Source organism: Empidonax traillii, unplaced genomic scaffold, assembly GCF_003031625.1.
Source record: "Empidonax traillii isolate 1590-97213 ecotype Southwest subspecies unplaced genomic scaffold, ASM303162v1 scaffold1894:size97206, whole genome shotgun sequence".
Classification (NCBI taxonomy): domain Eukaryota; kingdom Metazoa; phylum Chordata; class Aves; order Passeriformes; family Tyrannidae; genus Empidonax; species Empidonax traillii.
The window spans coordinates 4,127-16,921 of record NW_020957087.1 but is presented as its reverse complement, the minus strand read 5'-3'; the positions used below and the strand labels follow the sequence as shown (position 1 = coordinate 16,921).

Here is a 12,795-nt window from a genome sequence, read left to right as displayed (position 1 = left end):
CAATCTGGAAACATCAAGTAGCTCTTCTGAAGTCTCTTTTGCAAGCAAGGAGTAGAAAGGATCTTATCTTACTACACCCTATCATCCTCCACCAGGAAAACGAAACACCTACCGCTGACTTTGCGGGATAGACCTGAAACACCAGGATGGACAACACTGTCCCACGCTGTTTGCCAAAGAAGAGGCAGGAATGACTGGAGAGCCACCAGCCAGGAGTAAGTGCTCTTTTTGGTGTTTTTGTTTGTTTGTTTGTTTGTTTTCCTAAGTGTGGAAGCTCAATAACTCTGTGTTTGTCATCTGGAGACAGCACCCACTGATGTTCATTTATCTAAAGTACATTCCAGCCTACAGGATGTTTCTGCCCAGCTCTGCTGCTACTTATGAAAATTAATCACTGACATGCTCTAAGACTCAGAAAATTACAACCCTAAACTTAGCCATTTCTTCCTGGTCCTCTGTGGAAATCTGGAAACATCTGAAAGTATTTTCAGTTAGCTTGGGCAATCCTGGAGTCAGACCCAAGGTAGCTAAACATGGTGGTCACCAGCTCAGGGAGATCATAATCGTGTTTCCAACCCCAATCCCTGCGGGCGTTGCTGTCGTCGAAGTTCATGGGCCAGCTGTCAGCTGCAGGGAACAAGAAAAAGAACCAAGAAACGTGAGGTTTAGGAAAAAATTCCTTTAAACTTTCAGGTCTTTCGTCACTGGTTTGAACTGCTGAAGCTGAATTTCAAACCATTAAGACTTGAACTGCACGGGGGGAATTTGCAGGTGCCTAAAAAGAAGAGAAGCTTTATTTCGCCCTTGGTTTGATGTTTCTTCTTACCTGGTGCCTGAAAAGATACTAACCTATGGCCTGCCTGACTTGATCCACGTTGTAGGTCACCTGGAGCTCAGGAACATACTTCTGCACCTCCTGTGCCAGCTCCTCAGGACTGAAGCTCATGGCATTGATGTTGTAGGTCCTCATGGTCAGTGATTCCGCAGGGGCCTCCATGACCTCCAGCGTTGCCTTCAGACAGTCATCGATGTACATCATGGGCAGACGGGTGTCTGGCCTGAGGTAACACTTAAACTTGCCAGTCTTTATGGCATCATGGAAGATCTTGACAGCATAATCTGTGGAGGAGAATGATGGATGAGTCTGTTCATCCGGGTGGATCTCTTGTGTGTGTCACAACAGGCAACGACCCTCAGACCACCCCCAAGGTCTCCTGTCTAAAATCTGGCAGCAGGACTGTGTGTTATTTATCATAGACCATAGAATGGTTTGGGTTGGAAGGGACCCCAAAGATCATCTTGTTTCAACCCCTGCCATCGCAAGGGATGCCACTCACCAGACCAAGCTGATCCAACTTGGCCTTGAACACTTCCCGGGATGGGGCAGCCACAGCTTTTCTGGGCAACCTGTGCCAGTCTCTCCTTGCAGGGTGTGAAGAGAGACAACCTCACAGCCAGCAATTGCTTCCCAATATCCCATCTAACCCTGCCCTTTGGCAGTGAGAAGCCATTTCCCCTTGTCCTGGCACTGCAGCCCCTTTTGAAAAGTCCCTTTCCAGCCTTCTCATAATGCCCAAGCCACTCACCAGTCGTTCCCCCTCCAGGCTGGGAGTCAGCAGATATAATCCCTGGATACCTGAGGCAGCGGAAGTCCAGCCCATACCGGTAATGGTAGTACTGGGGAGAGAGGGAGGGAGGAGAGGAACAAGTTTACACACCAAGAGCAGGCCACACACTCACTGATTCCACGGGAAAAATCTGCCACGGGATGAACCCTCCTGCTGTAACCATTCCATGATGGGGATGAAAGAAAAGGGACGAAACAGCTCCTAGTCCCTGCCAGGCACTGAACTCCCTTCCTGCCCCCCCCCTTTTTTTTTTTTTTTTTTACATCCACATCAGTAAATATGGATTCTTGATATGGATTAGCTGCTAATGCAGGGCCTACATTTGGTGTTCAGAAACTTAAAACTCTAGGAGTGTTTTAAAGCCTGTGAGACTTTTCAGGCTAATCCAGTCTTCAGACCTACGTGAAGAATCTGTATGCAAAAATATTAGCCTTAAAAATGTTATTTATAAGTAGCTACAAAGCCAAAAGAGAAGCTGTGCATGTACAGACCCCCATGGCTTTGACTTTAAAATCTTTTTTTTTTGGAGAGGAGGGGTAAAAGCCATCACTGTCCCTGCTTTCACAAGGCTTTGTACACTGTCCTTTACCCAATGCCAGATGAGACAGAGAGGCCAAAGTTAAAAGAGCCAGGGGAAAGAAATGACACTGGAAGTCAGATGTTTGCCAGCTTCCAATTCTTTGGGCTTTTCCCAACAGAACAAAAAAGATATTTGACCTCAAAAGCTGCCTCAGACTACTGCTGAGCACTAAAGCCTGAAGGAAGGAAAGAACAGGGAAAAGAATGTTGCAGTGAGGAATCTTACAAAAGGAATGAAGTTATAATCATAGAATCATGGAACAGTTTGGGTTGGAAGGGACCTTAAAGATCATGTCATTCCAACCCCTTGCCATGGGCAGGGACACTTTCCACTATCCCAGGTTGCTCCAAGCCCTGTCCAACCTGGCCTTGGACACTTCCAGGGCTGGGGCAGCCACAGCTTCTCTGGGCAACCTGTGCCAGTGAAGTTCTCTCAGAACTTTTAAGAAAAGAATAAACCAAAAAATTCTCACTTCTCCCATGAGCTCAGCATGGACCTTGGAGACTCCATAGATTGTCCTTGGTCTCTGAATGCAGAGATCAGGAGTTGGGTCTCGAGGAGAGGTGGGTCCAAAGGCCCCGATAGTGCTTGGAACGAAGAGCCTCAAATTATGCTCAGCTGCAATATCCAGAACATTGTGTAAACCTGGAAAAAAAACCCAAATCAACAGGACTCATCAGAACATGCTCTCCACTTTTTCCTTGTAGGAATTTTAGAATATCCTGAGTTGGAAGGGACCCACAAGGATCAAATCCAACTCCTGGCCATGCCAGAACACCCCAACAATCCCACCCTGTCCCTGAGAGCGTTGTCCAAACACCTCTTGAGCTCTGGCAGGTTTAAGGTCATGACCATTCCCTGGGGAGCCTGTTCAGTGCCCAACCACCCTCTGGGGGAAGAACCTTTCCCTGAGATCCAACCTAACCCTCCCCTGACACAGTTCCAGGGACTTGGAATCCTTGTCACCTACCGGTAATGTTCACAGCTCTGGCCAAAGGCACATTCGCTTCTCCAACAGCGCTGAGCAAAGCACTGTAGTGGAACAGCCAAGTTATCCTGTTGTTCACCACAATCTCCCGCAAATTCTTGTAGTCCAAGATATCCGCGAAGATAAAGGGACCTGGAGGGAATGGAACCAGCGGGAAACTCACTGCCAGGAATGGATATCAGGGAAAGTTCTGCCAGAAACTCAGACTGCTGCACCTTACCACCTAAAATACATCGCCAAACAGCAACTTATGCAAGTTCCTACTGAAAATCAAAGAATCTAAAATCACGCTCTACACCCGTCTCATCATCAAAAATTCCCCGAGCGTGGAATAACACAGCACAAATTTAATTTCCAGCTTGGTCCCTCCAAAAGAATAAAAGCATCTCTTTTTTACAGCAGGAGCACGGCCTGACTCAAGTTGTTATTCTGCTCAAAGAAGTGGCAAAGCAACAGCGCAAAAAAATGCAAAGGAAATTATTTAGGAAAAGGGAATAATAGAAGAAATCAATCAATTGCAAGATTTCCAAGCAGGAAGGCATTATCCAGGAGTTTAGAACAGCAGCCTGTTAGTGCAATCCATTTATCAGGTTGGTAATTAGTCGATGAACATCAACTGAACATCAGAGGTAAAGTCAAGAGGGTTTTTTCCATGTGTTTCCCCAGTCACTTACCACTATAAAAAACATTATCTGCAGGCTTTCTAATGTCAGACAAGATCACATTGTTCTTTCCAAAGCGTTTCCTGTGTAAAAATACCCACATGGAACAGTGAGTCCACAGCCTTTTGAGATAACCCATCAGTCGCTGCTATTTTGTTTTGCAGGAGCAACAATAATTCCAGTAATTAAATCAGTTATTGCACTTCAAAAAACCCCACTGGACCTTTAAATGTCAATTTAACATCTCAGAAAATGAGTGAACTACTTCTAGTAGCACTGAAGGGCTGTGCAAGCATAGAGGAATCTTTTAGGAAGTGAAAATATGTTGAGAAGAAAGACCCTCCTACCCTTTCCTTACTGAAATTTGTACCCAGAGATAATTTACTCCCCTGCAAACAACAAAAATCCACTGGGTTGCTGTAACTGAAGCTACTTTTGTATCAACAAAGTAAATTATACAGAGAAATTGTGACTTTTTGACAATTAACAGCTGATGGCACTGGAGCACATTCCAGTCTCGGCTCACTTCTGGTCCTAGTCCAGATCCCCTGGAGCTGAGCAGGTGTGGATGTGGACATGGATATGGATCAGGGAGAGCTCTTGGAGCACTTCTTGAAAAGATATCATGGAAAACATGAGGTAACTGTGTGTATGTGGGGTGGGGGAACAGGAAAAGTTAAAACAGAAAAGGACAATTCTGAGGATTCAGCCTCTCAATACTTCCATTTAACTGGAAGCAAACAACCCAGCAGCCAGTCCCTGGGACAAAATTATGTTATTTTGGGAATGGTGACCAGTGTACACACAGGAAGGACGTCAGCAACCCCAAACAAGCACAGGAGTGGAATATAAAATGGTGGGGAAAATTTAATCATAGAATCATTAAGAATCACAGGATCATTAAGGCTGGAAGAGACCTTTAAATCATCAAGTCCGACCATTCATGTTGTTTACAAAGCTGAGAGGCAAAAAAAGAACCTGCAGTCGACGGTGGGATGCTTTTATAAACAACTCTCTAGAAAATTATTGCTTCTAAAAGTGATGGCTAAAGCTTGAAATCCTCACTAACAGCAAGCCAGGGAATCATGATATATCAAGGATTCAGGACATACCTCAGCAGCTTTGCAAGTCCCACCCCGAGCTGGCCAAGACCACCTGGGAGACAAAACAAACATCGGAGGAAATTATTAAAAAACAGAATTTCATTATTATTGTGTCTATGACATCAGAAATCAGTACCATTTCTCCTCAGTGAGTCAGGCAGCTTTTATCAATTTTCCTTAAGGAATACTGAATGAACTGGTTTTGGTGGAGTTACGGAGCTAAAATAGCAGGGAAGTTCAAACGGGACCCCACTGGGAGAGATCATCACAATTCCAGAGTACCTGGGGCATTTTTGCTGCCAGAATTCTGCCCACTGGGGAGGGAGGAGGGGAGGGGAGGAGAGTGGGAATAGTTATGACAAGGAATTAATTACCTGTGATGAGCACCCGAGGATGATCCGACTCGGAAAAGGTGACGGAGTGGAAACTCGTGTCCGAGGCCACTTGGCGCGGGGAGACCCCGATGCACCGAGCGGGCACCACGGAGATCCCACAGCCACACCCCGAGCTCTGCAGCAGCTGGCTGGCAGCCCTGCCCAGGTTCCTGACAATTGGCATCTTCCCCTTTCAAACCTGCCGGGGGGAGGGGGGGCACAGGAGAGGAGATGAGTCAAGCGAGTGAGTCAAAGGCTTTTAACCAAAAAAAAAAATCTCCCTGAGAAAACTCCGCAGGGATTCGGAGGAATTTGATGCAATGCGAGGGCTGGAGGATGGGCCACGTGTCCCAGAAGCTGCCTGGGAGGGAACATGAGTAGAGGTAATGTATTCCCTGGAGGGAGCTCGTGAAAATACCCACAGCCCAGGAAAATCAACAGTGAGAAAAGGGGTCAAGTTTAAGCCTTTAAAAAAATAAAAAATAAAAAAAAAATCAATATAAACTGTGATTTGAAGCACAAACACAGAATTCAACAAAGCTGCTGTGATTCCACTTCGGAGTGAAGGGTTTGCAGGCTGCCATGAGTTAGCAAACTTTCTCAGGATTGCATCAGCAAGAGCTACTGAGCCAGAGGCAGCAGGAAATCTCCTCTAAAAAAAAAAAGAGAGATTTACTCCAGCTTAACGCTGCTGATGGATGGGACCCAGAAAGCAAACAAAGGAGTGGCACTATTCAGCCAGGACTCAGGAAAATATCCTAGTTATTTCACACATTAATAAATTTCTCTGTGCTACATTCAAGTTTGGTTTTTGTCCTCTCCAAATCTTTCTCATTTGGGAAGGAAATGGAAAGTACCCCAAATAAATCACACCTGCAGCCACAAATGGTGGTTCCTGAGGTCCCAGTTTACCTCTTTTAAATACAGTTCTCGGGGCACAATCACTTAAATTCTTCCTTGTCCCCTCTCAACAGCTCTTAACTCATTTCCAAATATCTAGAATAAGCAAATTCCCAGATTAAAGCAAATTTCAGACCAGTCTGATGAAATTACCCTGTAGATTCCTTTCTTTGGGTATTCCTGATATTCTAAAAGGGGGAGTCAGGGAGAAGGAAGATCAGAACCAGAAACTGCAGCAGATAATTTAATTCCAAATTAACTATGCAGAGAAAAGCAAGCAAGTGATGAATGTGGATTTTCCTTTGACTCCTGAGCTCACCAGGCTGAGAATTTTCTGGTACTTGAGGGAGTTTTGCTATTTAAATACAAAAGGATTTGCTAAACTACCTAATGTCTAATAGCACAGACACATAAAAAGGGGCATATTAAAAATATAATTAAACTGATCAAAGAGACTTAGTCTGAGGTGCCCAGAGAGGTGATGGGAGTCTCCATCCTTGGAAATATTCAAAATCCACCTGGACAACTGGATCTCCTGATAATCCCTTGGTGTTTCACAATGGGAAAATAAAATCCCACAGCACTGACAAAGACTCACCGGTCTCTGTCATGGAAAATTCCCACTTAAAGTACCTGCAAAGTCATTTTGAGCTCTATAAACAAAGCACAAACTAAAGCCAGTTTTTACTGAAAATGCCACACTGGGAACAAATTGGTTCCCACCGACTGGACTGGTTTTTTCCAATGCACCTGGAGTGAAACCACAAAGGTTTAAGCTCAGAATTGCAGGTCTAGGCTGACTCAAAAGAACAGTAAATTCATTTTACACCAGACACTGAAACACCCCAGCAGTGAAAAAACCCCACCAATGGCATTTATTTCTATTTCAAACAGGAAGTGGAGGGGAAAAAAAGGTGTGATTATTAAATTCTAAACTTGCCAACAAATGTACAGATATATAAAGAAATTAACATTATGCTTTAAAAATACTTTCCCAAATAGGTAAATTCAGCTGCAGCCCAGTAATTAAACTTGCAAAAGCAACTCAGAGAGAAAAGCCCATTCTGCTAAATCCAAGTTTCCCATTTTAAATGAATGCTAGGAGTAATTCATAGTTCTGAACACAAAAAATATTTTACACTGATGTAAAATAACTTAAATTTTTTGATAGTTTCTCTTTCTTATTATCCCAAGGAGGAAAACTTCTGTTCCATTACAAATTGAAGAGAAAAAAAAAATATATAAAATATATACATAATTTATAGTGGAAGCTGTCCCTGCCCATGGCAGGGGGCTTGGAATGGGATGATCTTTAAGGTCCCTTCCAACCCAAACCATTCCATGATTCCATAAAATATTTCCTCCCCCCACTCCCATATTACCTTCTGAATATTTTTCCTCTCTGATTTTACTCATCCACTCAAACTGATGTCAGAAACTGTCAGTAAAACCAGGACTTTTTCATCCCGAAACATCAAAGTCATTCCCCCCACCCCACTAATTTAAATTAATAACCGACGCCAATACCACGGATTAGGCAATGGAATTGCTGCTGGAATTTTCCCTCCTCTGTACTCACCTGTCCCTCAGCTGGTGATAAGGCAGAAGCAGAGAGGAGAAGGGAATTTATAGGACACTGCCTCTGTGGAAAGCCAATCAAAACCCGGCACAAAGTAGGAGTTGTCCCACACCTTAAAAAAAAAAAAAAAAAAAAAAAAAAAAAAAAAAAAAAAAAAAAAAAAAAAAAAAAAAAAAAGAGCACGTCCTCGTGAGAGCAGCAGCAGCCAGGAATATCACTCCAGTCCCTTCTCCTTGATTTTGAAATGCCTGGAAGTTTGGGGCAGGCAGGGAGAGGGCTCTGAAGCTGGGCAAGCAGCTCTTCTAAATCCCAAAAACCCAACCTGAAGGACAAGGTTTCAGCTAATTAGCAGCGGTGCGAAGGATTTGTTCCTGTGGACAGCAATAATCTGGGATAGCAGGAATTTCGGGGGGTTTGTAAGGAGATTAAAGCACGGGGAAAGGGAAAAGAGGGAATGAAAAAAAAAAAAAAAAGGCAAGCAGCAGCATTCATAAAATGCCATTTAGGGAACAGCCAGCTGCTGTTCCTCTGCGAGGTTTCCAAGGTGTTACATAAGCGGCAGCACCTGTTGCTCACGTAAAAGTCAAAATTATGTTTATAGAAAGCAGTAGTTCCTATAAATTGGTTATTAATAGACTGTCACGGTGATAAGGAAGATAAGAAAGTCNGTTGTCCCACACCTTAAAAAAAAAAAAAAAAAAAAGGGGGAAAAAAAAAAAAAAAAAAAAGAGCACGTCCTCGTGAGAGCAGCAGCAGCCAGGAATATCACTCCAGTCCCTTCTCCTTGATTTTGAAATGCCTGGAAGTTTGGGGCAGGCAGGGAGAGGGCTCTGAAGCTGGGCAAGCAGCTCTTCTAAATCCCAAAAACCCAACCTGAAGGACAAGGTTTCAGCTAATTAGCGGCGGTGCGAAGGATTAGCATAAAGCAAACACGTGTTCCTGTGGACAGCAATAATCTGGGATAGCAGGAATTTCGGGGGGTTTGTAAGGAGATTAAAGCACGGGGAAAGGGAAAAGAGGGAATGAAAAAAAAAAAAAAAAAAGGCAAGCAGCAGCATTCATAAAATGCCATTTAGGGAACAGCCAGCTGCTGTTCCTCTGCGAGGTTTCCAAGGTGTTACATAAGCGGCAGCACCTGTTGCTCACGTAAAAGTCAAAATTATGTTTATAGAAAGCAGTAGTTCCTATAAATTGGTTATTAATAGACCGTCATGGTGATAAGGAAGATAAGAAAGTCACAGGGCTGGTCTGGAAGTTCCCCCAGTGAGCTTCAAGGAACACGGGAGAGAGGGAGGAGACAGAGGCCAGAAGTAAATCCCAGATCTCCCACAGGGTTTCTGCAGGGGGCTGCACAGCTGCTGGAGTGCCATGGGATGCTCCTTCATGGAGCCAAACCAAAGAATCCAGAACTTCCCTCTTTCCAAGAAAATTAAGGTACTCTCTAGGACACGGAATCCTGAAGATTCCCAACCACATCCTCGGGCACGTGGTCCACATCAAGGCTCTAAGCTTCCAAGTTCTCAACTCACATTTGGCTCCAAAGCCCAGAGTTTCTGCTTCAGACTTGGAGAAGGGCTTATGCTTTGGGAAGCTCCTCTACTTTTTCCAACTGTACCAAGAAGAGCTTGAGGGAAAAGCAAGTGCCTTCCTTGGGCGCCCAGAAGGTGAAACCCGTGCCACTTTGCCCTTGGGAAAGCCTTATTCCCTGATGCCCTAGTGCTGCCAAGAGGAAACTCCATTGGATTTGGGAGCGCTCAAGCTGCCACATCTAAGGGGTAACGCTCAGCTCAACCACAATTCCTGCAGCCTGGATTGCTGGACAGCCCAAATCCATCACACATCCCCTGCTGGCAGTTCCTCTGGTTCGGAAAGCCCCAGCTGGGGACGCTGCGTCCCTCCCGGTGTTCCCTGGCAAGGCGGATGTGCCAGGGTGTCCAGGCTGGAGCTGCTCTCCCTGGCAGGCAGCTCTTGGCCAAACTCTGCTAGAATAACCTTGACACACGATAGGCCCCCGTGGATCCTGTCCCAGGGGTGACGCAGGGCCGGGGGATGACGCCGGCCCCCGGGCAGAGCCCGCCAAGAGAAAACGTCAGCCCGAGGCACCGAGGGAGCTGCTGGAAACCTGACCCCAGGCACCAAAAATAAATAAAAAAAAAAAGGGATGTTACGGAGCTACTGAACGGTGTGACGCTCCTGGAGAGGATAAGGGATATTGGTCCTCAAAGGCAAATGCATCCTGGGCTCATCCCAGAGCGTGGGCAGCAGGAGAGGGAGGAATTCTGCCCCTCTATTCCCTTCAGATGAGACGCCATCTGCAGAGCTGCCTCCAGCCCTGGGGAACAACAGCACAAGGACGTGGAACTGCTGGATTAAGCCCAGAGGAGGCCATGGAGATGCTCCAAGGGCTGAAGCCCCTTTGCTCTGGGGCCAGGCTGGGAGAGCTGGGGAGGTTCACCTGGAGAAGGATCCAGGGAGACCTGAGAGCCCCTTCCAGAGCCCATAGGGGCTCCAGGAGAGCTGGAGGGAGAGGGACTTGGGACAAAGGTCTGGAGGGACAGGAAAAGAGGGAATGGCTTTAAACCAAAAGAAAGTTGGTTTAGATGGGATTTTATGAAAAATTTTCCTTGTGAGGGTGGTGAGTCCCCGGCACAGGTTGACCAGAGAAGCTGTGGCTGCCCTTGGATCCCTAGAAGTGTTCAAAGCCAAGATGGATGGGGTTTGGAGCAACCTGGGCTAGTGGAAGGTGTCCCTGCCCATGGCAGGGCGTTGGAACAAGACGATCCTTGATGTCCCTTCCGACCCAAGCCATTCCTGATTCCGTTCCCTGCCCATCGTGCGCAGATGAAGCCAAGGGCCGGGTGCGGGTGATGAGCACCAACACAACCCTCCCGCCCGCGAGAGAGGCACAAAAGAGCCGCGATGGGGCTCGAGCACCAAATCGCCGGCCCCAAAGGGGACCGAGGGGCGCGGGAGGATGCCGGGGGATGCCGGGGGAGCCGCTCCCGGGCAGGGCTCTGATGGCTGCGCGGGCGGGACGCGGCTCCCGTTCCCCCTCCCCCGCCCCATTCATTCCCTCCCGGCTGGGAGCGGGGCGGCCTCGCGCCCACCAATCCCCCCCTAAAAACGGACCCACGGAATTACCCCCATGGACCCACAGCCCCCCTTTCCCCTCCCCGGACCGGCCCCGCGCTCACCCTGGACCCGCCGCGCTCCCGCCGCCGCCCCGTCCGTGTCCCAGAGCCGCTTCCCCGGGGCTGGGTCTGACGTCAGCCGGGGTGGGGACTGAGTGACGTCACGGAACCGTGACGTCATCCGCGGTGAGGGGGCGGGGGCCCCCCAGGCCCAGCCGAGCCGAGGTTGGGGGGGGGCAGTCCCGGGGGATGCGCAGACACAGTGGGAACCCCTGGGCGTGGAATGGTTTGGGTGGGAAGGGACCTTAAAGATCATCTCGTTCCATGGGCAGGGACACCTTCCACTAGCCCAGGTTGCTTCAAGCCCCGTCCAACCTGGCCTTGGACACTTCCAGGGGTGGGGCAGCCACAGCTTCTCTGGGCGACCTGTGCCAGGGCTTCACCACTCCCGCAGCCAGGAATTCCTTCCCAATATCCTCTCTCTCCCTGCCCTCTGGCAGTTGGAAGCCATTCCCCCTTGTCCTGTCCCTCCAAGCCCTTGTGCAAAGTCCCTCTCCAGCTCTCCTGAAACCCCTTTAGACATTGGAAGGGGCTCTCAGGTCTTCCTGGATCCTTCTCTTCTCCAGGTGAACCCCCCCAGCTCTCCCAGCCTGACTCCAGAGCAGAGGGGCTCCAGCCCTTGGAGCATCTCCGTGGCCTCCTGGACTCACTCCAGCAGCTCCATGTCCTTCTGATGTAGGTCACCAATCACCCCTCAGGCTGTGGTACAACGCTGCACTGGTCATGGAATCACAGAATCCCAAAATGGGTCAGGCTGGAAGGGAACACAGTGGGTCTCTTGGTCCAACCTCCCTGCTCAAACAAGGTCATCCCAGAGCACATGGCACAGGATTGTGTCCAGACACTTATGGAATATCTCCAGTGAGGGAGACTTCACACCCTCCCTGGACAATCTGTTCAGTGCTCGGTAACTGCACGGGAAAGAAGTCCTTCCTCATGTTCAGGTGGAACTTCCTGGGCATCATTTTCTGTGCTGGGCACCCATTGCTGGGCCCCCCTGAGCAGAGCCTGGTCCATCCTCTGCCCCCTCACTGACAGACATGGATGAGATCCCCTCTCAGTGTCTCTTCTCGATGCTGAACAGCCCCAGCTCCCTCAGCCTTTCCTCATCTGAGAGATGCTCCAGTCCCCTCATTATCTTTACGTCACAGGTACAATTGTCTCTCCCAGGCTGTATCACCAGCTCCTTAAATGCCCAGACATCAGAGAGGGGCTACAATATCCAAGTGATCTTTCACTTGCTGTAATCTCCTCTGCCTTTCAAACTTCCTCTGCTGTCTTTGCATCCTTCCAGTGGCTGTTCTACGTGAACACCTGCTAAGACTTGGACAGTGGTTTCTGGTGTTCCCACTCTCACTGAGGTCACAGTGGCTGGGCAGGACCTCTTAGGTTCTAATCTGTTTCCTAAAAAATCAACACAAGGAGATGCCTCCCCCTTGCCCCCCAGGGCCACTGTGGAAGGCCACAGTCCTAAATGGCTTCGTTGACTGAGGCTTCAGCCCAGCAGAAAGAGTCACCTGGTTGGTCTCACGTGCAGAAACCAACACAGGGGGGACTTTGTTCAGTCAAGAAGCTCTTTGCTGGAGCGTGGACTGCAGGAATCGTTGTGTTTGTGCTGCCTGAGCTGTGACTCTGCCCCTCAAAACTGGAGATACCCCCTATCAGGACACACACAGCTGCTCACTGAGCTCCTGTGCAGCTTCTGCCATATCACAGGAGGGAGTCTGGTGGCTGATTGTGTGCAGGAGATGGGTGTGGCTACTCCGAGAAAAGAACTCAGCCCATCAATG

General features: G+C 48.1%; 1 protein-coding gene across 4 annotated transcripts; it reads right to left on the bottom strand.

Annotated features, from left to right (window-relative positions):
• Nucleotides 1-263: 263 nt before the first annotated feature.
• Nucleotides 264-11,175, bottom strand: LOC114071205 (L-threonine 3-dehydrogenase, mitochondrial-like). Of its 4 annotated transcripts, XM_027908951.1 has the most exons (10): nt 11,009-11,175; nt 7,815-7,926; nt 5,336-5,537; nt 4,971-5,013; nt 3,871-3,941; nt 3,179-3,328; nt 2,681-2,853; nt 1,587-1,677; nt 850-1,119; nt 264-627 (listed from the first exon to the last, which is right to left on the bottom strand). In XM_027908951.1, exons 3-10 carry the CDS (start codon nt 5,517-5,519, stop codon nt 488-490), a joined length of 1,122 nt encoding a protein of 373 aa, XP_027764752.1. In that variant the 5' UTR covers nt 5,520-5,537; nt 7,815-7,926; nt 11,009-11,175; the 3' UTR covers nt 264-487. The 4 variants fall into 4 exon arrangements, with proteins under 4 accessions (XP_027764752.1, XP_027764751.1, XP_027764753.1 ...); XM_027908950.1 differs by lacking the exon at nt 11,009-11,175 and having other exon boundaries at nt 7,815-7,951; XM_027908952.1 differs by lacking the exon at nt 11,009-11,175 and having other exon boundaries at nt 5,336-5,534; nt 7,815-7,951.
• Nucleotides 11,176-12,795: the final 1,620 nt, after the last annotated feature.

What these genes read in the sequence shown, in the direction of transcription:
- LOC114071205 (XM_027908951.1), bottom strand. Translation starts at nt 5,519, where the DNA reads ATGCCAATTGTCAGGAACCTGGGCAGGGCTGCCAGCCAGCTGCTGCAG. An exon ending in TCCTCGGGTGCTCATCACAG is followed by an intron (nt 5,014 to 5,335) that starts GTAATTAATTCC and finishes TTTGTCTCCCAG; the next exon opens with GTGGTCTTGGCCAGCTCGGG. An exon ending in AGATAATGTTTTTTATAGTG is followed by an intron (nt 3,329 to 3,870) that starts GTAAGTGACTGG and finishes CATTCCCTCCAG; the next exon opens with GTCCCTTTATCTTCGCGGAT.